Source organism: Ahaetulla prasina, chromosome 4 (genome assembly GCF_028640845.1).
Source record: "Ahaetulla prasina isolate Xishuangbanna chromosome 4, ASM2864084v1, whole genome shotgun sequence".
Classification (NCBI taxonomy): domain Eukaryota; kingdom Metazoa; phylum Chordata; class Lepidosauria; order Squamata; family Colubridae; genus Ahaetulla; species Ahaetulla prasina.
In genome coordinates, this window is record NC_080542.1 from 144,853,274 (window position 1) to 144,881,112 (window position 27,839).

Below are 27,839 nucleotides of genomic sequence, written 5' to 3' on the forward strand. Positions count from 1 at the left end.
ACAACTGTGGCAAGAAAGTTGGTAAAATGGGAAAAAATTCACTTAACTAATGTCTCACTTAGGCAACACAAACTTTTGAGTTCAATTGTGGTTGTAAATTGAAGACTACTTTTAGCATCTAACTCGGTGCCAACCATCGTTCTATGCTAGAAAAATTGGCTTTCCAGGAATTAAATGACTCAGAACCATTCACAGGCTTTATTAATGTAATTTAATCCATTAACAGAAATGTAATTAGTTGATTAAAACATCTTTTAAGAATTCGTTTAGCTCCTTAGAACACCAGCAAAGCAATTATCAGCTATTTCTTGCTAGTACCAACCGCTGAATCGTGTGATTCCTTAACCTTATTTTGCCGCTTTTCCTTTTAAGGATTTAGAAATAAATTTTCTTCCTGATCATGGTAACAGTAATATTCTCTTTAAAAAAAAAAACATACCTGGTCCCAGTTCATCTTCAAAAATAATATGTGATAAACTAAAATTACCTTAAGGAGAGAGGGAAAAAAAACCGAAGAAACCAAACCAGCAATAACTGCTTATGAGTTCCTAGAAAACTCTGAAAATGGAGCCCAGCAGTAATAAATACTGTGCTATGTTTGTTTGTTTTTATTGTTCCCAAATGCACTGATGCCCCATTTTCTAGCTGATTATTCACGGATTCTAATAATCATTATTCTCCCCTCCACCCCCCCCAAAGCAGTACACTGGCTACTTTAGGGAATTTACTCATTGGAGTAAGGATTCTTGGAGGGGGGGGGGAAGAGAAAAAAACCTTGTTCCAATTGCACATTGATCCCAGCACTGCAGATAAGGCAATCTATTTCAGACTGCTGATCAGTCAAGTTCCTCAGGTACCCCTATCTCCCTCCACCAACCCCAACCCACCTCCATTGGACAGGTAGACCCCTTACACCCTAGTGATTAATTCATACAAAGGACCTATTTTTAATAGGTTTCCTGAAAGACCAGAAAGCCAAAGATCTTTGCTACGCCTCGTTCCCAAATTCATTCCCGTGGCACTGGACTTCAAAAGCTCTGCCCACCGAGGAGGGTTCACACTCAACAGTCATAAAGCCGGATTGCACATCAGGATGGATAGCAGGTTGTTTTCCAGGCCTTGAGGGCAGGTTGTGTGAAGAGCCTGACGTTCTGCTCAGTTCCCTGGATATTCAAATACCGCAGCTGCTCCCATCCCGGTCCCAATGCACATTGAAACCACGCCATAGCCTCTGAAACAAGAAGGCATATGAGGGCTAAGCTCCCTAGGCAAAGGGTCTTCTTAGGGATCAGGAGTTTTGGAAGACACAAAGGGATTTGGGGAGAGAGGAGACTTTGTGACAGAGAATGGCCTAATTGTGAAGGTGCAAGTCTAGAAACCAAGAGATGACAAATTCTAGTCCCACTTTAAGCATGAAAGTCAGTTGGGTGACTTTGGGCCAATCACTAGGAGATGTGGAGAAATAGTCCCGCCTTACATATGAAACCCAGCTGGGTAACTTTGGGCCAATCACCAGGAGACAGTGAGTTCTAGTCCCACTTTAAGCATGAAAGACAGCTGGGCAACTTTGGGCCAGTTACTGTCTCTCAGCTCAATCCACCCCACAGGGTTCTTATTTGGGGAAAATAGGAGGAGGAAAGAGTACGCAATACGTTTGCTGCCTCAAATTATTTATACATACAATAAAGATGGGACATAAATAAGCACAAATAAAAAGCTAAATTTTAGTCTCAAGAGCAATAAAATTTAAAGCAGAGCTACTAGAATAAGGCGGCTTCTCACTTTCATTTACGCAGATTAGAACTTGCGGGAGATCTGGTTTTACATGCCCGACCTGCCGAGCAGGTTGAGAAATTCCTTGGTGGCGCCCTTTAAAAGCCAAGCAGCGTTAAGCCAGGTACTCGGGGCGTAGTTCATGCCTTCCACACTCACCTCTTGCCTTTGCGCTTTAGTTCGTTGAGCAGAGTGACAACTTGCCGAGCCCCGGTGCACCCCAGAGGATGTCCCAAAGCAATGGCACCACCCAGTGGGTTCACCTTCTCCATGGGAATGCCAAGTTTCTCCACACAGTAGACAGCCTGGAGAAAGAAGACAATCGAAAGCTTTTTCAGGAACCAATTTCACTCAATGGGGACAAACAGCTGGAAGAAGTGACCTCATGGTTAACTCTTTCCAGTTTTTCTTTTAAGATGTCACATTTGGCAACAACTCTCTCTCTGCTCTCTCTCTCAGTGTACGTTTACTCAGACCAAAAGTATAGGTAATCCTCGATTTACAACAGTTTGTTTAGTGACGGTTCAAAGTTACAATGGCACTGAAAAAAAATTGGCTTATGACCAATTTTCATACATAGGATACTTGGCAACTGGTTCATATTTATGACAGTGGCAGTGTCCCGGGGGAGGGGTCACATGATCCCCTTTTGCGACCTTTTGACAAAGTCAACAGGGAAGCCGGATTCACTTAGCAACCATTTGACTCACTTAACAACTACAGTGATTCACTTAACAACTGTGGCAAAAGAAGTTGTAAAATGGGGCAAAACCCATTTAACAAATGTCTCACTTAACAACAGAAATTTGGGGCTCAATTGTGGTTGTAAGCCAAGGACTGCTTGTATTGAAACTCCCACCTGTTGAAAATGTTTGAAATACGCATGGCTGTATCTGCAACGCAAGTGAAGGAGATTAGAACAAGGAAATGGACAACCTGGTATTAAAATGCAGAAGGGAAAATAAAAAAATGGGACCAAGTACGATACAGATATTCTTGACTGACAACCAGGTAACGTTTCCATTGTATGTCACGACTGTTGTAAATCAAGTTACCCACATGCCCAACCTAATTTTATGACATATTCTGAGGCAGTTGTTAAACTAACACTGCCATTATTAAGTGAATCCACTGCTGCAACGGGTATCTTTTTTGCAGAAACGGGAGGTAAAGAGTGGTTTACGGTAAAAAATGCCATAAATGCACTCATGTAATTATGGGATGCTGCAAGTGCCTGTAAGTTTGTACTGACTGTTGAGCATCCAAAGTGTGGAACACCCCCCATGAGGGGGTGGTTTAACACACAGCCATTGGCACTTTGAATCTGGTTCCTAAGTATCTTTTTTTTTGGGGGGGGGGGTCTGTCATAACTTTGAACAGTCACTAAGCAATCTGGTCATAAGTCGAAGACTACCTGTAACACTATCTTGGGTAGAAGGAGGGACATACACCCTAGTCCTTGACTTACGACCACAACTGAGTCCAACATTTATGTTGCTAAGTGAAACATTTGTTAAGCGAGCTTTGCCCCATTTTAAGACTTCTTGCCACAGTTGTTAAACGAATCATTGCAGTTGTTGAGTTAGCAACGCGGTTGTTAAGTGAATCTGGCTTCCCCAAGGTCGCAAAAGGGGATCGTGTGACTCCAGGATCCTGCAACTGTCACAAATGTGAATCAGTTGCCAAGCAACCGAATATAAATCACATGGGGATGCTCCAAGGGTGGTAAGCTTGAAAAATTGTCACAAGTCCCTTTTTTCAGTGCCCTTGTAAACTTTGAACAGTCACTAAACGAACCGTTGCAAGTCGAGGACTACCCGTTCTGTGTTTGGAGACTTCAGAGGCCACACTCCCCCAGAACGTGGGCAGGATCAGGACAAACTTGGCTTGGTGAAATTACAGAGCTGGTAAATGACCCCAGAGCCTCTGCCCCAAAGGCCACCTGCCTGCCTGCCTGCCATGGATGATGAAAGAGGGCAGAGTCCAGGGCAGCTGAAATCTCTTGCTAACCCTCACAGTTGGGAACGTATTTCCTTTATGGTGTCTTCATTCTAACCCCCACCCCCACCCCTTCGAAAACCTTACCTGACTTGCAAAGGCCTCGTTGATTTCAAACACATCGATATCGTTCACTGTCAAACCTGCAGGTTAGAGATGGGCACAACTGAACAGCGAAAAACCTACCTCTTTAAGGGATGTTGTTGTTGTTATTGTAGCTGAAACCCCGAGGGGTTTCAGTGCCCTTCTGCCCCAAAGACGCAGTCCTAAAAATCACTCCAGGAAGACCTCCCACCCACCCACCCACCCCCTGAAGGTCACTGTGAGCAAATACTGGCTTGCAAAGGATTGGGGAAAGCAATCCCCTCCCAGCTCCTCGATTAGCCACGTGGTTTTCTGCCCGTCCCTCCCCTTCTTGGATGCTGCTGCTCACCGGCTTTTTTCAAAGCTACTGGGATAGCATAGGCTGGCCCTATGCCCATAACATCTGGTGGGACTCCAACCACAGCGTATGATTTCAGCACTCCAAGGACAGGAAGCCCCAGCTGCGCGGCTGAGGAACGTCTGGCCAGGAGCACCGCAGCAGCCCCGTCGCTGACTTGGCTGGAGTTACCTGAGGGGAGTCATTTCATGAAGACCTAAGTTACGAGATGCCGGCAAAATGATAGAACAGCACAACTGAGTTAATTACATCATCATCATCACTATTCGGGTGATGATAGGAAAGATTTACACAATGAAAATCACTTTCACACATAAAGAGGATTGCAAATTTTATAAATTTTATTTTAACTCTAATGCAGTCTAAAAATTGTGTACTCTGGAAATAACTTTCCTTTTTTTCATATTAACAATGGAATTTTGTAGCAACCTCAGGAAATGTATTTAAGGGGCTTTGTGTATCGGGTGGGGTGGGGTGGGGAGCTGTGTTCTAGCTGGCCAACACAGCATAAAATGAGACCACTTTATTTTATCCCTACAACCACTCCCCCCTGTGAGATAATCTGGGCTGCATGGCCTGAAGTCACTATGCGAACTCTGTCGCTAAATAGGAACTTGAACCCAGATCCTCTAATCTCCATCTATTATTCTTATTAGTGAAAGCAAGCTGGCACATATTATTTTTTAATTTATTTTGATCTTTGATAGGGACTGGCCCAAAGTCTCCCACCGAGTTTCATGCCTAAAGCAGGACTAGAATTCACTGTTTCCCAGTGATTGGGCCAAAGTCACCTGGCTGGCTTTCATGCCTAAGGTGGCGCTAGAACTCACCATCTCCTGGTTTCTTAACCAAACTGGCTCTATGGCACAAAGTCAATCCCCTCCACTTCATCTCTTGCTTCCGAACCTTACCAGCTGTGGAAGTCCCATTCTCCTGGAAGGCCGGCTTCAGCCTGGCCAATCCCTCCAGCGAGGTGTTGGGCCTGATCCCTTCATCCTGCAGCACAGTGATCGTTTTCTCAGTGCCCTGGTCATCAGTAAAGGTGGTGTTCACGGGGACAATTTCATTTTTAAACCACCCCAACTTCTGAGCTCGAGTTGCTCTAGAAACACACCAGACCCAAATAATTACCTTTATGGTATATGTTTGAAAACTCAAAGAAAAAAGAAAGACTTACTATATATATAAGAAAGGGCCCCAAATGCATTTTACAACTTTCACAAGAAGCATCTTCAGCCAAGAAGTTAAGAGAGAAAAAAGTCGTATGGGGGCATTATTGCTATTATTCCTGGAAATAATCGAAACTATTCTCTTGAAAAATGGCTCTTAAGCAGCACCAACCTTGATCAAACTGTAATTTATCTTGCACGATATAAGCAGCCCTCAATTTACAACAGGGTCCTTAATAACAATTCAAAGTTACAACAGACCTCCCCAGGGCTACTTATTCAGATTCCCTTCCGAAGTTCTGATACCCTCCAGTCACATAACTTGTACAACAATGGGTGCTTGGTGACTGGCTCGCATTTTCGCCTGTCTGCAGCACCCAGAGGTTCAAGGGACCACCTTTTACATCTGTGCTCAAAATAGACACTTCTGAATTTTTTTTTTTTTGCAAAATCTATAGCAAACGATAGGTTCGGCATGGATCACGATGTCTGCTTTAACTTCTGCAAAAAACACTGTTAACATTGGGCTGGCCACACATGGGTGACCTGCTTTATAACCATCACGATTTAGTACTCTAATGGACATGCTCCATTACTGTCATAAGTCGAGGACTACCTGTATCTTATAATAGCAATGAAGATTCCTACAGCTCTAATGCTTAACACAATAACAGAGTTGGCAGGGACCTTGTAGGTCATCTAGTCCAAGATAGTTCATAACATGAAACACAGATTCCCTATTTGTGTAAATGCAAATGAGACTGTATTCTCAAGTTAATAGTGATACAGCACTAAATTTAGAAAAAAATCATGTTAGTTTGTGTCTGACAAAGAAGCTTGTGTGTGTGTGTGTGTGTGTGTGTGTGTAGGTAGCAGCAGGTGAGCAATCTAGGACAGGGGTCTCCAAACTTGGCAACTTTTAAGACTTGTGGACTTCAATTTCTCAGCTAGCATGGCTGGATAAGGAATTCTGGGAGCTGAAGTCTACATGCCTTAAAGCTGCCAAGTTTGGAGACACCTGGTCTAGGAGAACAAGAATCTCCTCTTCCTAGACTTGTTACCTTGCAATCCAGTGCTTGCAGTTTTGTGGGCCTTGATTCTGGAGGTGAGAATCATAAGTGAAAACAGTTCAGCTTTCCCAACGAAGGTCCTATTTGCTTTCAAATGACCCTTGGTCCCAGTCTATGATAAGCAACTGATCAGCTCTTAGTTTCAGCAAATCCTGTAGCCTTAACTAGGTCAGGGGTCTGCAAACTTGGCTCTTTTAAGACTTGTGGACTTCAAATCCCAGAGTTCCTCAGCCAGCAAAGCTGACTTTGAAAAAAGCTGCCTGAAGAACTCTGGGATTTGAAGTCCTAGGTTCAGGGGAGCTAGGTCAGGGGTCCCCTGAACCTAGGTCCCCTAGAGCTAGGGGACTAGCTCTAGGTCTAGGGGAGCTAGGTCCCCTAGACCTAGGTCCCTTAGAGAACCAACTCGTGGCTCTCATATAACACCTCTCCTGCGCAAGCTGCACTGGCTACCTGTGGTCTTCCGGGTGCACTTCAAGGTGCTGGTCACCACCTTTAAAGCGCTCCATGGCATAGGACCCGGATATCTGCGGGACCGCCTTCTGTTACCACATGCCTCCCACCGACCGGTGCGCTCCCATAGAGAGGGTCTCCTCAGGGTGCCGTCAGCCAAACAATGTCAGCTGGCGACCCCCAGGGGGAGAGCCTTCTCTGTGGGGGCACCTACCCTCTGGAATGAGCTTCCTCCTGGACTCCGTCAACTTCCCGACCTCCGGACCTTTCGCCGCGAGCTGAAGACGTATCTATTCTTTCGAGCAGGACTGGCATAACATGGGTTTTAAATTGGATTTTAAGCGGGGTTTTATATCAGGTTTTCTATAATTTTAATTTGGCCATATTGAATAAGTTTTTAAAATGGGTTTTATTGTATATTGTATTGTATTTTATCTGGCTGTTAACCACCCTGAGTCCTTTGGGAGAAGGGTGGTATAAAAATTAAATTATTATTATTATTTTTATTTTTATTGTTGTTGTTGTTGTTGTTGTTATTATTAGGTTACTTGCCCCAGACAGACTATGATTATGCACAATCCTTCTCCAGTATGCATAGAGGCAACAGAGCTCGGTTCTCCACCACAATGAAGAGTTAATATCTGAACAGAACTCTGGCTACAAATCCATCTGCACCCTGATCACAGCAGACTCCATTGGGGAAAAGGTACAGTACACCCAAGGGTCTTGAGTCCCTTGCCTTTATCAGGCCAACTACGCTGTGCAAAATCATTAGCCAGCCTGGAGGATAATGGGAACTGCAATCCAAAATGACTAATGATATATATGTGAAGGGAGCCATATAAATCTACCCTGTTCCCCCCAAAATAAGACAGGGGTCTCCAACCTTGGCACATTTAAGCCTGGAGGACGTCAGCTCCCAGAATTTCTAGAAATTCTGGGAGTTGACGTCCTCCAGGCTTAAAGTTGCCAAGGTTGGAAACCCCTGAAATAAGACATCCCCCGATAATAAGACCAATCGGGCTTTTGAGCACATGACAATAAGGCCAAGCCCTTATTTCAGGATTAAAAAAAATTTAAGACAGAGTCTTATTTTTAGGGAAACACAGTATTTAAAGTCATAGTCTAAGCAGGGGTCTTCAAACTAGCTGGGGGAATTCTGGGAGTTGAAGTCCACAAGTCATAAAATGGCCAGGTTTGGAAACCCCTGGTTTAAGCAGAAGAGTCCAACAAGGAAATGTTATTTTATGCATTTGGAATAAACTTTGCTAATTTGGAAAAGCTCATTAGTTGACAATAGCTTTCCCAGCTATAAAACACTAGGATATCTGGAATGGATAGTCCTCAAGTTACAACCGGTTGCTTAACAGTCCTCTGAAGTTATGACTAACCCCCCAAAATGGGGCTTACAATCAGATTTGAAGTTCTGACCGTGGGGCCCCTCCACAGTCATGCGACATAATTTCTGGAGCTCCGTAGTGCAGCTGCATTTAAAAGTCATTTGCCGTGTCCTCTAGTCACGACTGCATTTCATGATAGCTTTGATGAAAACTGGCGCTTATTTCTGTTTTAGCAAATCCTAGGTTTGATTAACAATTCAAGTATTTTTTTAAAAATGTACAGAAACAAAATGGATGCTCTAAATATGTAGCTCTATAGAGTAAATGAAGTGCAGTCAAACAACGGCCAGAACTTTTAAAAAAAATCTTAGGCCTGGTCCAACTTTATGGTTCTGGTGTCTGCTCTGAAAAATGAGAACCGCAAGCGACATAAATGTGGGGGAAAGCACACAAAAGAGCAAAAAGCCATCCCTTTCCACTTACTTGTGCTGAGACGCAAGGGCAAAACCGTCTTGTTTTTCTCGGGAGATACCAAATCTCTCTGCCACGTTCTCGGAAGTTATTCTGAAAAACAATATTAAAAGCACGCGGATCAATTCATTGGTTCTAAAATCATCTTTAGCTCTTCATTAGGAAGGAAAAAAAGGAATGACTAATGGAATAATGTGCCTCCCCAATGTTCTAACTCACCAGTCACCATAAATTAATTCAATGACTGCAATCACCACATCATCCCCAAAATAACTTTTAGGTAGCTAAGTAAGGTGGTGAAAATGGAGGCCTGGAGTGAAAAAGAGGCACTACTAAGCTCATCTTCTAGTTATCAAAAAGCACCTTATCCTGGGGTTTTTTTTTCTTTTCCAAATACGCAAAATCGGGTACATTTGTTTCACCTCACAATGGCTGCAACTTTTGCTTTTATAATGCAGGATGTTTTATAACAATGCTTGGGTGTGACAGGATGATATTCGAAAACTAATGAGCCGGGAGGTATTACATCCACCCAGTCATTACTCACTTTCCCAGAATCTTAACAAGGAACTGGTACTGTGCGTCTAATCTAGCAGCGGCTAGATTTAGGGGTGTTGCTCAGTCAACAACATTTGTTTGTGTCTGTGTAGCACAAAACCAAATAGTCGACATTGTGTCCCAGGAACAGACCTTTACTGTCAGGAACAGAGAAACTAAAGCCGCAGCCTCTTACCCCATTGGGATCAGGCAGTCCCTTGCTTTGCTGAAGTCCATAATGCGAGAGCTGACATCCCCAGGATTGGAAGGGCTGCGAAGAGACATGCTTTCCACTCTGGAAGGAGGGGCAAAAAAAGGGGGCTGTGAATATCTCTCATTTAAAGATAGTCCTCGACTTAAAACCACTCGCTTAATGACAGTTCAAAGTTCCAACAGTGGCTTATGACCGGTTTTAACATGCACAACAGTTGGAGCATCCCCATGGCCATGTGATCAAAATTTGGATTCTTGGCAACTGGTCCCTATTTATGACGGTTGCACAATCCAGGGGGAAGGGGGTGTCACATGATTCCCCTTTTGCGACCTTCTAACAAGCAAAGTCAATGAGGAAGCCTGATTTACTTGACAGCTGTGTTCCTAACTTAACAGCTGCAGGGATTCACTTAAAAGCAAGAAAGGTCGTAAAAAGTGGGGCAAAACTCAGTTAACAACTGTCTTGCTTAGCAACAGAAATTTTGGGCTCTATTGTTAGGGTGCCAAATTTTTCAGCTTTCAATTTCCAAACGTTAGAGGTTGCTTGAAAGTTGTGACATGCCTTGGGGATTGTGAAGATATTTTGGTTACTTTAATATAATTTAGATGTGCTGGGTAAGTATAAATATTGTAACTTTTTAAACATATTTTTTTTGGGAGGGGGTTCATTTTCATTGAGGGCTATTTGTGTACGAGCATGCATGGATTCCTCAAAAACCAAATGAATAAGTAAGCATTTTTATAGAACTAAATACATGAAGTTATTGTACAACAAAAATGTAAATCAATGTGAACCATGGATGGCTGGAAAATATTTAATTAAAACTTCTGTACCCCAGAAGAAAGTCCATTTGGACTTGTTTCTTGGAAAACTCACAGAAAAGTTCATTGTCAGCAGTGTTTCAAGAAATCTGCAGATTCCATATCTGGCTCACCACCACCAGATTGAGATCCCGGAGGGTTCTGTGCTTCAGGAGGCATTCCTTACTTTCACTTCAAAATGACCCAAGGAATTGTATTTCTTCAAGAGTGACCTATCCTAGCCCTTAAAGGAAGAACCAACTGTTCAAGACCTCCAGAAGGCTACGACAATAAGGAAGAATCCTGGGGGAGATCCACTCTCTCGGACCAGATATTTTCAAGCAATTGTAGGAATGCAGCATTCAAAGTCAATAGTGATACAGCAGTGATGTTTTGATATTTTAAAAGTAGAGCCTGCTGTATGATCCATTTGTGAGTGTTCTTGAAATGGCCCCTTATTAAAATTTAATATATTTATTAAAGAAGCAATTGTAAATCCCAAAGGTGCTTTTTCAAGAAACAAAACAACCACTTCATAAACGCATGGCACGACATAGGAGACCTTGTTGCTTGTATCCTTACGATTTATATTGATATTTATTGTTTCCTAATATGATTTAATTGCTTATTTGTACCCTATGACTATCATTAAGCGTTATACCTTAGAATTCTTGATGAAGGTATCTTTTATGTACACTGAGAGGATATGCACCAAGATAAATTCCTTGTGTGTCCAATCACACTTGGTCAATAAAGAATTCAATTCAATCCAATTCAATCCTATTCTAGATTCAGCAGCCCTTCTGCATTTAAAAGATAAAAACCACTGTTTTGAAGATTGCAAAATCCACGTTTTTTACAGAGATGACCACTGGTTTGAAAGTGGGGTCAGAGGCCATCGATGTCAAAAGTGAGCAGCCCTTTCTCAACAGAGGGGGAGGGATGTGACATCATCTCTCTCCAATTGACAACCCAGTCATTTCAGCAGCTCCAAGAAGGCACCACCCCTATTTGTACTGCTCAGGTGAGCCTAAAGACACAGAAGTGTCCTCAATTACTCTCTAAAACAGCGGCTCTCAACCTGTGGGTCGCGACCCCGTTGGGGGTCGAATGACGATTTGCTAGGGGTCGCCTAAGACCATCGGAAATATGGGAAGTATACTTGCGAGTCGAAGAATCGCGCTCCAATGGTTGACTCCACAAGCCAGCTGCAGGCTCTTCAAATCGCTAGCCGAATTCGGCTTCAGGCGCGATGAATTAAAAAAGAGAGAAATCTTTGCTCTGATGTCTCCCTCTCAAGCCAGCTGCAATCACTCCCAATCGCTAGCCTAATCTGGCTTCAGGCGCCATAAACTTAATAGGGGAGGAGTCTCCGCTTTAATGCCTCCGTCCTCAAGGCAATCGCAAACAGTTCAGATCGCTAGCCAATATGGCTTCAGGCGCGATAAATTCAAAACAAAAATAATTTTATGGTTGGGGTCGCCACATCGTGGGGAATTGTATTAAAGGGGTCGCAGCACTATAAAGGTTGAGAACCACTGCTCTAAAGGGAAGCAAATGACCAGCTATTTGCAAGGAGTATAAATCCTTCCATTCCCCACCATCCAGTCAGAGCTGAAGAAGCTTCTTGGATGAGAAGTGAAACGTCTTCCCCCCCAAAAAACCAAACCAATCCAAAAGTCCAGTTGCCTCTTGAAAAAACACACAACCATGACTTGGATGATTGAGAATCTCCATGGACATTAAGCAATTGCAAATATTCCTGATGCTCAGCTTTCACACAGCCAATATGTTCTTCTCAAAATGTTCCTTACTAGATGCCTCCTAGTGAGGCACCAGCTAAAGCCACACATTCACGAGAACCGGTTGAGATGTCTCTGGAGACAGGCAAGAGGACAAAACAACTGGGGATTTGTCATCTTCAAAGTCTGTGTGTCTATCCTGAGTAATGTTGAATTTTAAATATTTACGCATCTAAAGAAGCAAGGGGCTACCAACTGAGCTCCACCAGAGAAACTGGTCGTCTTTTGAGGTTGGGCCATTTCTGATATGTGTGAAGCAAACCATCCAGAAATCAGAACATTTCAGCCACAAGTTTATATACCTCTAGATCCTGGCCTATGATGAACACTTTGCAGCAGCAATCATGAAGAGCCAACACAACTTTGTGGAGAGGAGAAAATTAAGCCTTTGTACTTTTTTGAGGTTAATGTTTTTCCACATCAAATATCGCACAACTGCAGGAATGTGGCAATGCAAACTTAGCGTTGCACAACGTTCAGCCTTCAGAGTATTCAACTTTGCTCTTGGATTATTCCAGGAGTTAATTTAGCAACCAAGCTTGGCGGTGCCCACAGGCAATTGCGCAATTTAAACCAGGCTATGGAGGTGCGAAGCGACATGTGCAGGCACATCCCAGTATTTATTTAGCTACGGCATGGATGGGTTCTTCTGATACAGCATGTGAATATTGAGGGAGGCCTATAGCTCATTTTCACAAGGCCCGTGAAGCAAATGTTTCGTTTGGAGGCAACACCAAACAACACAGCCATTTGATTAACCCAACCTAGTTTCTAAGTGGATTACTCAAATCGCTTGCTTTCGCATTTATGCAACACGCCGCACTTCAAGAGACCACTGCAAGGAGAATGAACAGCATTTATAATGTTTTTGCAAGCACAGGTGTCTCCGCCGTACTGAGACACCTGTTCCTTCCAGTTCAGTTTTACAGAGATGGCGTTGGGAATGGACTGCTAACTTGCCATGGTGCTGGCTGATGATTTTGAACCAAAGCAGATACCAAACTTCACACTGTAATCTTATGTCCTAGCACCAGCCGCTATGGAACAAGCCTTAAACTTGACCTTCACCTACAGGAATTCACCTGCATTTACCTACAGCTACGCGACAGTAGTGGAAAGGACATCAAGAGGAAGCAGCTTTATTTCGCTCGCATAATTCCTGGCTTAAGGGCCAAATACTCCCAGTGGGGAGCTTAACATCAAGGCATCATGCTAGTTTCTTAGAAGGTGTTTTCTCTGCCCCTTTGCTAAGAAAAGAATGCCTCTCAGAAAGGGCTACTCTGCAATAGAGGATAGAATCCTTTGTTTTGTCTGAGAAGTTCTTCACCCAACTTCAGTGAGAAAACCGGTCCCTCTCATAGCTACACAGGGAACACCACAGCTGAGGAAAGTCTATGGAGATTCTCCATAGGCATCCAGGTCATGGATTGTCCCAAAGGTGCTTTTTCAAGAGGCAACTGGACTTTCTTTGCTTTTCCTTGAAGACGCTTCGCTTCTCATCCAAGTTCAGAACTGAAGAAGCTTCTTGGATCAGAAGCGAAACTTTTTTAAGGAAAAACAAAGGAAGTCCAGTTGCCTCTTGAAAAAGCACTTTTGGCACAGCTGAGGAGTTTAAGCTGGCCTGTGTTTGATGTTTATATGTGAATATATACAGAAAGGGGCTTTCGATAGTGACCTGATGCCACAAACATTTCAGCCTTCAGTAACTTCTGACAATATCAGCTCCTGATTTCCAGAAATCTATTGCGCTTGTTGCTTATCCCATTTTATACAGATAGTCAGTCCTCACTTAATCGTTCAGTTATGACAGACCTACTCAAATGCTACTTATGACCCATTTCCACAGTTCCAAAGGCTGCACGCACACCCGTGTCACATGACTGCATTTCAGGGAGGCTTCGCAACTGGCTCACCTTTATGGCAAGTTGTAGTGCTCTGTAGTCATGTGACAGATTTTTTTATTTATTTTTTGCCAATTTCTGGCCTTTTGGATCCATTTCTGGCAAAACAACAACAACAACAACAACAACAACAACAACAACAACAACCCCGGCCATAGGAATACATTGATTTGCTTAATGACAACTGCAAAAAAAGTCATTAAAAAAGGTCCAGAGATGTGGATGACTCGACATGATAGAAATTCTGGCCTCCCTCCATTATGGTCATACATTGAGGACTACTGTATATCAGGGATTTAGGGTAGACTGGGAAATCAAAATCCCAGAGAAAGTCAGCAGAAATCTACTCCATGCTGCCACTAAGGGAACTGTGCAGATGTACCAGTAATGGGGATCTGTGCTATGAAGTAGCAGCTGCACAGAATTCCCCCTAGTAGCCCTGTGAATTGGTAAAGAAATTATCTTTTTTAACCCAAAGTATCAATTAACAGCTGCATGCCAGAAAAAGCAGGGGACTTAATTCTAATAATGGTATTGAAATGCAGGGTTTGTATTTTATAATGCCTTCATTTGCTTTAGTTAAGCACGCAGCACAAAATGGATACCTACAAGGTGATGCAAATCTTAGCTTCATCACCTTGGATGCTTTTTAAAAAATCTACAAAGCTGTTACACAAACAAAGCTACCACTGGATAAACCACCAGTGGAGGTTATTATAAATCAAACTAAAATTATTTCCAAGTCAAATTAGGAAAGCGTCCGCTTTGGAAGCCATACTAGGCTGAAGATCTGGCCAAGAGTGCATCTGGAAAAGGAGAGGTCGGAGTGATGCCTCGAGATGGGACGGTTGGTGATTGGAGCACGTGACTGGCAGAGGAGTCAAGGGGTGCTGGTCTGGGGTTTTGTACTACTGAGGAAAAACCCGGATCTCCAGATTCGGAGTTTATATCCAACAGTGCCAGTTACCTATGCTAGTGAAAGAACTTTGCAAGATGTTTGCCTCCGAGTCTTTTCTGCAGGAGGGGATTTTCTGGAACGCTGACAGAAAGGGGATTTCCTTGAGGCTGGCGTTGTGCTGCTCTCCTACAGTCCTGCAAAACGCTAGTCTCCAGAAATCCTCAAAATACAGATTTTCGTAATCTGCTTAAAAATGTCACAGTGGGGTAATCAACAGACAAAAGGGCTGCTATTGGTAAGCAGTGAACAATTATGAAAAAAACAAACGAACAAGCTTACCCACAGGCCAAACCGATATCATAGGAGCCATTTCTAATGCCACCTGTAAGTAAAGTAAATCTGTCAGTGAACTCCACATATATCCTTCTTGAAGGGCTACTGGGGGTGAAGGGGATCAGCACATTAGATGGCGTTTTTTCCAGAAAGGAATAATAAAAAAGGGTACATTTAACTTTCTCCTAGAAAAATTAAACTTTTTTATTGTTTAATTTTTTTAAAAAATAATTTTTTAATTAAAAACTAAAAATCACATTAAACTTAATGTGAACCGCTCCAATCTCAATTGTAGAAAATATGACTTCAGTAACAGAGTTGTTAATGCCTGAAATACACTACCTGACTCTGTGATCTCTTCCCAAAATTCCCAAAGCTTTAACCAAAAACTGTCTACTGTTGACCTCACCCTATTCCTAAGAGGTCTGTAAGGGGCGTGCATAAGAGCACCAGCGTGCCTACCGTTCCTGTCCTAATGTTCCCTTTGATTGTATCCAACTCGTATGGTTATACTTATATATACTGTTGTGTTTAACAAATAAATAAAAATAAAAATAAAATATTCCTAGAACTCTATAGAATTTACTGGGACCAGGATTATAGCTTTCTCTATAGAAAGTATTATCAGGCAATCTACAACATTACGTTCTAGAAGTTAAAATCTCTACATGTCATAGTTTGAAAATGCCTGTGGCCCAGAGACTGAAATTCTACATTTACTTCACGCATGGAACTTGACTATCACAAGGGAGGGACCCACCCTTACCAGCAATATTAATCAGAGCTTGCAATCCAGATGAACACTGCCTGTTAACGCATGATATTGGGACGGTCTCTGGGATACCACTGAAATAAAAAAGATAACATTGGTATAAAAGGGGGAATTGGAAAAGATCCTCAACCTCAGATTTTAAGGTTTTGTTATGCCTTGATGGTCTTGGTTTGTGATTTTAGGAAGATCCATTGAAAACTGTGCAACTAGGACCTGATCGTACAGCACTCTGCAATCTTCAAGCAAACTTAAGTAAAGCAGTACTCCGTCACTGACTGAAAACAGTCACAGAAACCTGTGAGATGCAAAGGATTAAGCAGCAAACATATTGCTGTCACTCTTTCCAAAACTATGCGGTAAATATCAAGGCAGAGAATCCTAAATACAGCCCAAGTGACTTGGGGCCGGATCTGAAAGTGGATTCCCAGTGGATTCAGTTGGTCTGCACAGCAATTCTTTGGATTCCCACAGCAGGAACAAAGTCCAAGTGATAAGCACCCAGGAAGCTCTAGCAGAAGGCAACCTCCAAGGTCTCAAAAACTGTCCAGAGTTGTTTGGAGCTGGCCCAGCACATACATTTAATAAATTGTCACTATTAAAAATGTTATTTTTCTATACGACAGTCGTGGCCAGCAGCAAACCACAATGATACTGTATAAACAGTGTGGAAAGAAGAGAGGAATATAAATAAAAGCAACAAATAAAAAAAATCAAATAGAAAGGCCAGTTTGGTGCAGAGGTTAAGGTGCGGGCTGAAAAACCAGGAGACTGAATTTGAGACCCGCCTTAGACATGGAAGTCAGCTGGATGATTTTGGGCCAATCAGTCTTATTCGGGTCAACATACCACATAGGGCTGTTGTTGAGGGGAAGTAGGAGGAGGGAGGAGTATTAGGTCTGTTTGCCATCTTGAATTTCTTATAAAAGGTAGGATAAAAATCAACCAGTCAATAAATGAACAACTGCTCTTCTTTCTGCAGAATCTCACCTCTATCTGCTACGTTAGTTTCCAACCTTGGCCACTTTAAGACTCGTGGACTTCAACTCCCAGAATTTCCTATGTGGGGAATTCTGGGACTTGAAGTGCACAGATCTTAAAGTGAGCTACACAATGAAAACAGCAAATGAGAAACAGGAGTACAAATGCCTAATATCAAATTGGACATGACTTTTCTTTGCACCTGCCCGTATTAACCAAACCGGACCCGTCTTTCACTTCCGCCATGGTGTTTTGTGCCCATGATCTCACTTATAGATGGTTCAGTGGCAAAGTTCACCTCATAAACTGCCCAACTCTCGCTATCAGGGCTCCAGCGCCTGGTTGAAGTACATTCCCTAAGTACAAAGAGATGAATTCACTTCGGTTATCTGGGTTTGGTCGCCCTTCAGGATATGCTGCAGCAGCCATTGCTTAAAAGGGGAGGAAAGGAGGGGGGGTGACCACAGCCCACTCCCCTCCCTGGTAGTTTGGCCACCCATCCACAGGAGAAGACAGGAAACCAGGGGCTGCCACTCAAAAGGCTCACCCACGCAGATATCGCCCAGTAGCTCAGGGCTCAGCTTTACGTCGTTCAGGACAGCAGTCATGACCGCAGCCAGGAGTTCGTCGGGTGTCGTTTCCTGGAAAGGGAGAAAGAGAGAAAGAAGGAGAAGGAAAAGAATAAAGAGGAAGGGAGGGAGGAGAGAGTGGGGAGGGAGAAAAGGAAGAGAGAGAGAGAGAGATAACATTATTTATTTATTTATTTGTTTATTTTAATTACCTGGGCAATTTGGCACTCTTTTTCTGTTTCAGGTGCTGGTGTGGGGATGATGGGAACTGCAGTCCATAAGGCACTGCACGCTGGATCCTCCAGGGCAGCCTCCTGTTTACCTTCCCCCCCACACACACACACACACGCGCGCCTCCCCAAAACATCCAAACTCTTTCAAAAGTGGGATCGGGGCCCATAATCCCCGGCATAATCCCCTGGGACTACAACTCCCATATCAAGAGAAGGGTCTCTTCCCCACCACCATCCATCCACCTGCGCCCCTGCAGAGGTGCTGGGTTACCGCTCACGGAGAGGGGGGGGACTGAGAGGCCGGGGATTATGGGATTTGTAGTCCGAGGCCTCTAAAGGGGGGGTTTTCGTTGGGGAAGCTCTGCCCGGTTTACCTTGAAGCCGCCCCGTTTGCTTCTGGCGATGGCGGTCCGTCGTCCGTGCACCACCACCACATCGTCCGGGCCGGATAGCGAGGCCCGGCAAGGGGAAGGCGCCCAGAGCCGCTTTTGTTGGGAGCCGGTCAGATGTCCGAGGACCACTTTCATCCGCTCCATTTTCGCCGCCTCAGCAAACCTCGGCCACGACCGAAGCCCGCATGCGCGTGCGCGCGGCACGCCGGGAAGCCTCGTGCGGTGGCCCCGCCTCCGCCCCGCCCCGCCGTCTTTCCATAGGCTGAAAGGCGGGCTCCGTAGACTTTGAAAAATGAAGAGTAGCCCCCTCCTTCGTGCTCAACGGCGGTTTAGAAAAAAGGTTTTTTTTTTAATCTCATTTTGTCACAACAGTATACACAAACATTGTCATAAATAAAACAACATATCATGAAGAAAATATATATATATATAAGTAAAAAATATGCATCAGCTATATTAATTTGATATAATGAAGGGAAAAATAGGACAGGAACGGTAGGCACGTTTGTGCGCTTATGCAGGCCCCTTATGGTCCTCTTAGGAATGGGATGAGGTCAATAGTAGAAAGTTTTTGGTTAAAGCTTTTAGGATTATGGGAAGAGACCACAGAGTCAGGTAAAGTATTCCAAGCACTGATGATTCTGTTGCAGAAGTCATATTTTCTGCAATCTAGATTAAAGCGGTTGACATTAAGTTTAAATCTATTGGTTGCTCTAATATTATTGCAATTAAAGCTGAAGTAGTCTTTAACAGGAAGGACATTACAATAGATGATTCTATGAGTTAAACTTAGGTCTTGTCGAAGGCGACGGAGTTCAAGTTTTCTGATCCCAGGATTTCAAGTCGGGTGGGATAAGGTATTTTGTTGTTTTCAGAGGAATGGAGAACTCTTCTTGTGAAATATTTCTGGACTCATTCAACTGTATTGATGTCAGAGATATGGTGAGGGTTCCAAACAGGCGAGCTGTATTCTAGAATTGGTCTAGCAAATGTTTTGTATGCTCTGGTTAGTAGTGTGGTGTTTTTGGAAAAGAAGCTACGCAAGATTAGGTTTACAACTCTTAGAGCCTTTTTTGCTATGTATTTTCAGTGGTCTTTGGCACTTAGATCATTTGACATGAAAACTCCAAAGTCTTTAACAGGATGGGGGTCATCTGTAAGGTAATGTCCATCAAGCAAGTACTTAGTGTTTGGGTTCTTTTTTCCTATATGTAAGACTGAGCATTTGCTGGTTGAGATTTGGAGCTGCCAATTTTTAGACCAAGCGGTTAGATGATCAAGGTCTTTTTGAATGATAGATGTATTATCAGTGGTGTTAAATAGTTTGACATCGTCAGCAAAGAGAACACAATTACTTGAGATATGGTCACAAAGATCATTAATGCATCATAATGTATGAAGAGTGTTGGTCCAAGGACGCTGCCTTGAGGAATGCCACTCTTGACAGGAACAGGATTTGATAGAGCATTGCCAAATTTGACCACTTGTTGTCTGTTAGACAGAAAAGCAGATATCCATTTGTGAAGGGGTCCTGAAATGCCGTAGGATTTTAGTTTTAGGAGAAGTTTATCGTGTACTACTGAGTCAAAAGCTTTGCAGAAGTCTATGTAGATTGCATCTATTGTTTTGCCTTGATCAAGATTTGTAGTCCATATATTTTTACAGTGGAGAAGTTGTAAGTTGCATGATAATTTTTTCCTGAAACCAAATTGTTTATTGGAGAGTAGGTTGTTTGCTTCTAAGTGTGAGGTAGTGGATTGGTTGATGATTGATTCCATGACTTTGCAGGTGACGCAGCATAGAGATATTGGTCTGTAATTTTCGACTAAGCTGGGGTCAGCTTTTTTGAAGATAGGGATGACTGTGGCCAGTGACCAAAGTTTGGGAAGGGAACTGGTAGTGAAAGCTTTATCAAAGATTATGCTTAGGGGTTCTGCTATATTAGTGGAAAGTTTTTTTAAGAAGTAGGCACATAGTCCATCGGGTCCAATAGATAGCGATGGTTTTATGTTATGAAGAGCTTTTCCAACATTTTCTTCTGTGAAGTCTATATGAGTTAAGTCATCATGTTCATTGCTGGTACGTTTGTGGAATGTCGGATATGTGTCATCGCTGTTAACAAAAACTGAGCCAAAGAATATGTTGAAGAGGTTGGCTTTAACTGTTTCGTCATTGCATTCTTTGTTGTTAGAATCTTTTAGTGGTGGGATGGATTGTGTCTTTAAGTTTATTGTTAACAAAATTATAAAAGGCACGATTGGAATTTGTGCGCAGAAGGTCCTCTTCTTGTTTGGTGAGGTAATTTGTGCATTCAGTTTTTATTTGGTTGCATATATTTCTGTAGCGGTTTTTGAAATTTGCTACAAAGCCTTTTTTGTTTCTTTTCCAGAGGGATTTTTTTTTTATTGAAGCTTTTTTATTGATATGAGTAGTTTGCTTTTCCTGATCATGGTTGTCATTTGTGGTACATATAGTTTAATGATTCTATTGATTTCAAGTAGGAAAACTCTATAGTGGTCTTCAGCAGTTATGCAGTTTGCAAACAGATTTTGCCAGTCCAGAAATGAAAGATAGTTGTTTATAAGGTCGTAGTTGGCTTTTTTGAAGTTGTAGATGAAGATGTAGTTATTGTATCCAAAACTGCCGAAGGCTCTCATTGGTTAGGATCCTTCTTGCGAACTACACAAATCTGCAGCTCCCCAAGGCTTATTTCAAAGGCCCAACGGGGAATGGAGCTCCTCTTTCGCCCGAAGGAAAGCCAAGCTACAGAAACATACCTCTTCCCTTTCCTATCTCTACAGACTTACGGCCGCCGACGTGGAACGGCCGCTCTCAATGATGGGCGGGGCCTCGCTAGGCATCCTGGGACGTGTAGTTCTTTGTAGCCCCCCCCCTCTCATAAATGGGTTTATTCGTCTGAACACCCCAAACAGGCATTCCTTGGATGAGTTTTTGCCAAACTTGGAACAGTGGACTGGGGAAATGAATTAATGTGCCAATCTGGGTGCCATAGTTTGCAAAAATGCTCTAACCAACCCATTAAATACTGCCATACAGGTGGTCCTCGACTTACAGCCGTTCGTTTAGTGACCATTTGAAGTTACAACTGAAAAAAAGGGTGATTTATGACGCTTTTTCACACTTAACCACCGTTACAGCACAGGATCAAAATTCAGACACTTGACAACTTGGTATTTATGAGGGTTGCAGTGTCCCGGGTCATGTGATCACCTTTTGCGGCCAGTTGTTAAGCCGAGGACTATCCATAAACTAATATTTTGCAACCTCAGCAGCTTTAAGTTGTTTGGACAATTCCCAGAACTGCTGACTAGAGAGTTCTGGGAGTTGAAGTCCACACAATTTAAAGCAGCTACGGGACACACATTTCTATATTCGTTCTGCTGCAAATGCTTGACTGTTTTCTTATCAGGTTTATGGAATTGCAGATTCACAGGCAGGGAGAAAAATAAAACAGAACCATAAGCAACAGGCAGGTTTTTTTTATTTGAATTTATATCCCGCCCTTCTCCGAAGACTCAGGGCGGCTTATATTTTAAAAGCATTTTTTTTGCCTTTAAAAGAAAAGAAAAGCCTCTGACGATCAGGCAACTCAGCTGGGATCGTCAGAGGAGCCTTTTAAAAGCATTTTTTCTAGAACCTCTTTGGCCGAAGAGGTTGTATAAAAAATGCTTTTAAAAGCCTCTGAGATCCCAGCTGAGCTGTCCGATCATCAGAGCTTTTTTTTTCTTTTGAAAGCATTTTTTCGGCCGAAGAAAAAATGCTTTTAAAAGTTAAAAAAAAAAAACCCTCTGATGATCGCGTGGCTCAGCTGAGCATGGGGGAGCAGGGATTTTTGCTACCAGTTCTCTGAACCACCCGCTACCATCGTTACCGGATCGGGTGATCTGGTCCAAACCAGGAACATTTCACCCCTGCCTCTGTGTATAAACAATTCACGGGTGGAGATGGTTAGCAGCATCAAATTTCTGGGTGTGCAGCAGGGGTGAAATGCTCCCGGATCGGACTGGCTCGCGTGATCCGATAGCGATGGCGGCTGCTGGTTCGGAGGACCGGTAGCAAAAATCCCTGGCCCTGCCCCCGCTGCCTCTGCTGAGCTGCACCCTCTGCAGAGGTTTGTTTTTTTTTTACTTTTAAAAGCCGGTTTTGCTTCAGCCGAAACATGCCTTTAAAAGTAAAAAAAAAGCCTTTGAGGATCCCGCCCCTCAGCTGAGATCAGCAGAAACTTTAAACTTAAAAAAAAAAATTAAAGTCTCCTCTGGCGATCTCACCTGAGTTCCTCATCAGCAGAACCTTACTTGGACTCTAACTTGTAGAAAACATGTTTTCTACAAGTAAGAGTAGAGATTCTAAGACACTTACCTGATTACTGATGAACGCATGGCTCTTTTTCCAGCCCGAAAGCAGTTTCACTTTCAGCCAGACAGAATCAATCACTTAGCTAATCTATTTCCTCGGTGATCAACTGGCTGGCTTTGCTGGTTGAGGAACTCTGGGATTTGAAGTCCACAATAAAATAAAATAAAATAATAAAATAAAATATTTGTGCAGCTTTCACTCTAACTACATAAACACACAAAATCTCAGAAAGCTGTATGTGACATTGTGTGTGTGTGTGTGTGTGTGTGTGTGTGTGTGTATGTTGTGTGTGTGTAAAGCGTGAAAGTTGGTTTTTGAGCTTTTTGTGGCTGTGTGAAGTGTGAAGTGCAGCTGCTTTTACATTGTGTGTGAGTCAGTTGTGTTGTGTTGTGTTGTGTGTAAAGTGTGAAAGTTGGTTTTTGGTACCTCTTATTGTTTTTTTATACTTTGTTAATTATTTTTATTGTTTATTGTTATTGGCCACGCCCACCCAGTCATCTGATCCCCCCAAGCCACGCCCACCAATTAAGCCACACCCACAGAACCGGTAGGGGAAAAAAATTAGATTTCACTCCCTGGTGTCCAGCTAATGAGTAGGCTGGCTTGGTTGCTCAACAGCGAGACATTGGTGAAGCGGGCATAACAGTGCCTGCATTTTCTGCATCGCATGATAAAAGTACATCTGGAGGAAGTACCTTGTCCTCCCCACTTTTTATTAGAGGAATGATTGAGAGCGTCCTGTCATATTGCATAATGTCTGGTTTGGAAGCATCACGGCTTCACACAGGAAGGCGGTGCAGAGAATGGTGAAGATGGCAGAAAAGATCATTGGTAGTTCACTTCCTCCTATCCAGGACGTGGCCTATAAGCGATGCATGAGCAGGGTCCACAGGATTGTCTCGGACGCTACATGTCCTCCTCATAACCTGTTTTCCTTGCTACCTTCTGGGAGGGGAGACTCCATGGTATCCAAAGCAGAAAATCCGGAGTCAGCTACAGTTTTCATAACTTCATAATCCCAGAGTTGGAAGGGACCTTGGAGGTCTTCTAGTCCAACCCTCTGCCCAGGCAGGAAACTCTACACCACTTCAGACAACATTTTTGTAAAAATTTCCACTGTTGGAGCATTCACAACTTCTGGAGGCAAGTTGTTCCACTGATTGTTCTAACCGCTTGGAAATTTTTCCTTAGTTTTAACTTGCTTCTCTCCTTGATTAGTTTCCACCCATTGCTTCTTGTTCTACCCTCAGGTGCTTTGGAGAACAGCCCGACTCCCTCTTCTTTGTGGCAGCCCCTGAGATATTGGAACACGGCTATCATGTCTCCCCTAGTCCTTCTTTTCATTAAACTGGACATACCCAGTTCCTGCAGCTGTTCTTCATAAGTTTTAGCCTCCAGTCCCCTAATCATCTTTGTTGCTCTTCTCTGCACTCTTTCTAGAGTCTCAGCATCTTTTTCACATCGTGGCGACCAAAACTGGATGCAATATTCCAAGTGTGGTCTTACCAAGTCATTATAAAGTGGCACTAACACTTCACGTGATCTTCATTCTATGAAGATCACACTTCACGTGATCTTTATTCTGTTTATGCAGCCCAGAACTGTGTTGGCTTTTTTGGCAGCTGCTGCACACTGCTGGCTCATATCTAAATGGTTATCCACTAGGACTCCAAGATCCCTCTCACAGTTACTACTATTGAGCAAGGTACCACCTATATGGTACCTGTGCATTTTGTTTTTGTTTTTTTGCCTAAGTGTAGAACCTTACTACATTTTGTTACTTTTGTTCCATACAGTATCAACCTTGTAAGCTCGCAAGCTTCCTCTTTCTGCTATGTATTTGAGATGGACAGGGATTAACATTTATATGTAAGGGTGTAGGTATGTACGTATGTAGCATGTCTATATGTGTGCTATGTATGTGTACACTTTTGAGCAACAGAATTTCATTTTTAATGTGTGCCAGAGTGCCCACAGGAAAAAAAAACGACTATAAAGATTATCTTATTCTTCTAGAGTTGTAATAAGGCATGGGCATCACCCCAAGAATTAACAGTGGCATTTGACAAGGGAATTGTAAAGACGGCGTTAATCTAAAACTAGTCTTTGGCATCCCACCCATGCGTTGTTCAACATTGTAAACTAAAATCCAATTTCTAGTTGTCATGAATAGTCTATTTCAGGACCCCCAAACCAGGGGTGAAATTCAGCAGGTTCTGACAGGTTCTGGAGAACAGGTAGCGGAAATTTTGTGTAGTTCAGAGAACCGGCAAATACCACCTCTGGCTGGTGCCAGAGTGGGGTGGGAATGGAGATTTGCAGTATCTTTCCCCTGCCATGCCCACCAAGCCACACCCACCAAGCCATTACCACACCCACCAAGCCATGCCCACAGAATTGATAATAAAAAAAATTGGATTTCACCACTGTCTCCAACCCGCGGTCCGTGAACTGGCACTGGTCAGAAACCAGGCCACACAAACAAGTATTGCCCCGTCCGCGGGATGCAGGAAGCACACGAAACCACACCCCCTTTGTCCGCGGAAAAACCTTTCTCTGCAGAACTCATCCCTGGTCCCCAAAAGATTGGGGATCCTTGGTCTGTTTTAACATAATACCTTCATGTAGTATTATTGTGTGAACAGGACATTGGTGTGGTTGCGTTCTGGAAAAAAGTGAAACTCCTACATTGGAAGCCTTTTTCTACCTTCAAGCCGAGAGGCAAACAAACACAACACAACACACAAATAAAGGAGAATATTTGTAGCTGAGGCTTGAAATGAGCTTGGTTCAGTGGCTTTGGGCAGTGGTGGGCTGCAACCGGTTTAATAATTGGTTTTGTGAGCGTGCGCAGCGTTCCAAATACAGCAATTTGAAGCTCAGCTGCTTACCTTTTAAGGCAGCCCCGGTAAGTAAAACAAGCGGAGGCGCGGAAATAGAGCTGTGCCGCATGAATCAACAGAAAGAAGGAAATATTGGACAGGATAGGGCGGGACCAGGGCCAGCTGATGGTTAGAACTACCGGTTCTCTAGAACCGGTCCAAACCAGCAGCAGTCTACCGCTGGTTTTGAATAATGAAATATCTGCAAGAAAACAACCAAGTTCAGAGAGCGCCAAGGACAAAAACACAAAATGAGAAGGATTCTGCTAACAGGGATAAAACAAACTTATGAGTGTATCTACAGAATTTATTTCAATCGCTTCTGAGTCTGTTTTAATTGCCAATTGATGGAGTGTCTATTTAAGGCACTCTATGAATTAGTGGTCAGTGAACTTTTTCCAAACCTAAAAGCAAAGCTGGCTGAGGAATTCTGGGAGTTGAAGTCCACAAGTCTTAAAAGAGCCAAGTTTGCAGATCTCTGGTTTAGGCCAATTTAAATTAAAAGATAATAAGTCCATATAGTGTTAAGTCCTTAGATCAGCTTGTGATCCTTAGACAATGTGCAATCTTAACTCTATTTTCCTGGGTAGGAAAAAAAACAGAATCCATATGTGTACAGATATGAAAGGACTTGTTTTTTTTTTTTAAAGCAGAGTTCCTGGTACCAGTATTTTTTTCTTAATAGTCTATGTATCTTCTTTTTTTTTTTTAACGAATTGTATAGAATAAATACATTAGTATGGAAACGTCCACTGCATTTGCAAATAGGCCCACTAAAAGCAACAGATTCTGGTTAGCTAAGCCCCAATTTGTATCCACGGATCTAAAATCAATGCATTCATTTTCTTTTTCAAGTTTTTGGTCTGTTTTATTCTCTTTTGTGCATATAAATCACAGCCAGAGAAATCAGCAAAAATGAAATCAAGGCATCTGATGAATAATTCACATCTATTTACATATCAACATAGATGGAGAAAGAACACAAGAGAACACAGTAATATATTGATGGAAAAAGCTGTGCATAATTGTCACAAAGACTGCCAAGGTACAAATATCATTTCTGAAGTCATTTAAGAAACAATGGAAACTATAAGGCAGGAAATCCAGTTCAACTTGGGGAGAAGTACAGGAGGAAAAACTGAGAAAGGAAATTCTCCAAAACGGGCTGAGATGAGCAAGTAACAATTTACACCTTCAAATATTCTTTACACATATTACTGGAATGCAAATAATCTTTGATCCAAATACAGAGTAGAAAAATGATTTTTTTTTTAAAAAAATTGTTGGGGACATTGAGGACTTCTCCTTATTATCTTTGGATAAACAACGTTCTTAAAAAATAATAACAGAGTTGTTCTTTCTTAGAGATTGGAATTTATAGCACCAGAATGTCCAGCAATTTGTAAATTTGGCTCAGAAGAACCAACACAAGGAATAAGATGGCTGTAGCCAAGTCGTAAGATTATTGGAACACCCTTCTGAATGCACAGGCAAGGACTTCAGTCCACCATCACAAAACAAATTTGCAAACTTGCTTTCTAAAACTCTATTGCGTTCCATGGTTCTGCCCATCGAAAGCATCAGTTTATTTCTATCTTACAGCATTAATAGATAGAGAATTTAGTCTGGAAGGCAAGGGTTGGAACTAATTACGACCACAATTGAGCCCAACGTTTCTGTTGTTAAGTAAGACATTGGTTAGGTGAGTTTTGCCCCCCCCACACCACTTTTACAACCTTTCTTGCCACTGTTGTTAAGTGAATCACTGCAGTTGCTAAACTAGTTAACACGGTTGTTAAATGAATCTGGCTTCCCCATTGACTTTGCTTGTCAGAAGCTCACAAAAAGGGGGTTACGTGACCTCAGGACATTGCAACCGTCATAAACATGAATTAGTTGCCAGGTATCCGAATTTTATCATGTGACCATGGGGATGCTACAATGATTGTGTGAATAACCTTTGCAAGTCATTTTTTTTATGTGCCATTGGTAACTCTGAACAGTCACTAAGTGAATGGCTGTAAGTCAAGGGCTACATGTACTATACAATCACCAAAAAAGGCATAAATTCTTCAATGCTTGCTTTAGTTTTTAAACACTGTAAAAGCAGCCCTCAAAATATATCTATTTTAATCTGTCTTAAGCCTCTCGTGCTGGAAGTACTAGGGAGCGAAAAATTAAACAATGCAAAACAAAAACAAAAAAACAAAAAAGAAGCCTTGTTTTCTGAGGATGAAATTCATAATTAGGTTTCTCATCAGCACAGAATGTAAATTAAGTGAAATATTTGCTAGATACACACATTTGTTTAAAGCACCCAAGGATTTCAGTCTTAGGCGTTTTAGCTCAAAAACTAGATTACTGGCAGAAGAAATATAAATTATACCACCACAGGAATTTTAACTTTCTCAGAAATGTTGAAACCAACAATTTGCAAC

At 42.5% G+C, this 27,839-nt stretch overlaps 1 protein-coding gene across 1 annotated transcript; it reads right to left on the reverse strand.

Annotated features, from left to right (window-relative positions):
- Positions 1-175: 175 nt before the first annotated feature.
- Positions 176-18,347, reverse strand: ACAA1 (acetyl-CoA acyltransferase 1). Its single transcript, XM_058183288.1, has 12 exons — positions 18,125-18,347; positions 17,496-17,589; positions 17,247-17,304; positions 15,965-16,044; positions 15,205-15,247; positions 9,447-9,545; positions 8,726-8,806; positions 5,125-5,315; positions 4,205-4,384; positions 3,859-3,914; positions 1,933-2,078; positions 176-1,231 (listed from the first exon to the last, which is right to left on the reverse strand). Exons 1-12 carry the CDS (start codon positions 18,284-18,286, stop codon positions 1,156-1,158), a joined length of 1,266 nt encoding a protein of 421 aa, XP_058039271.1. The 5' UTR covers positions 18,287-18,347; the 3' UTR covers positions 176-1,155.
- Between the last annotated feature and the right edge of the window lie 9,492 nt (positions 18,348-27,839).

Bases quoted from the DNA above. Each gene is read 5' to 3' on its own strand.
- ACAA1 (XM_058183288.1), bottom strand. From the start codon at position 18,286: ATGGAGCGGATGAAAGTGGTCCTCGGACATCTGACCGGCTCCCAACAA. The intron at 17,590-18,124 runs GTAAACCGGGCA...CTCCCTTTCCAG, and splicing joins GCAAACGGGGCGGCTTCAAG to GAAACGACACCCGACGAACT. The intron at 9,546-15,204 runs GTAAGCTTGTTC...CCCTCCTTCCAG, and splicing joins GATATCGGTTTGGCCTGTGG to AGTGGAAAGCATGTCTCTTC.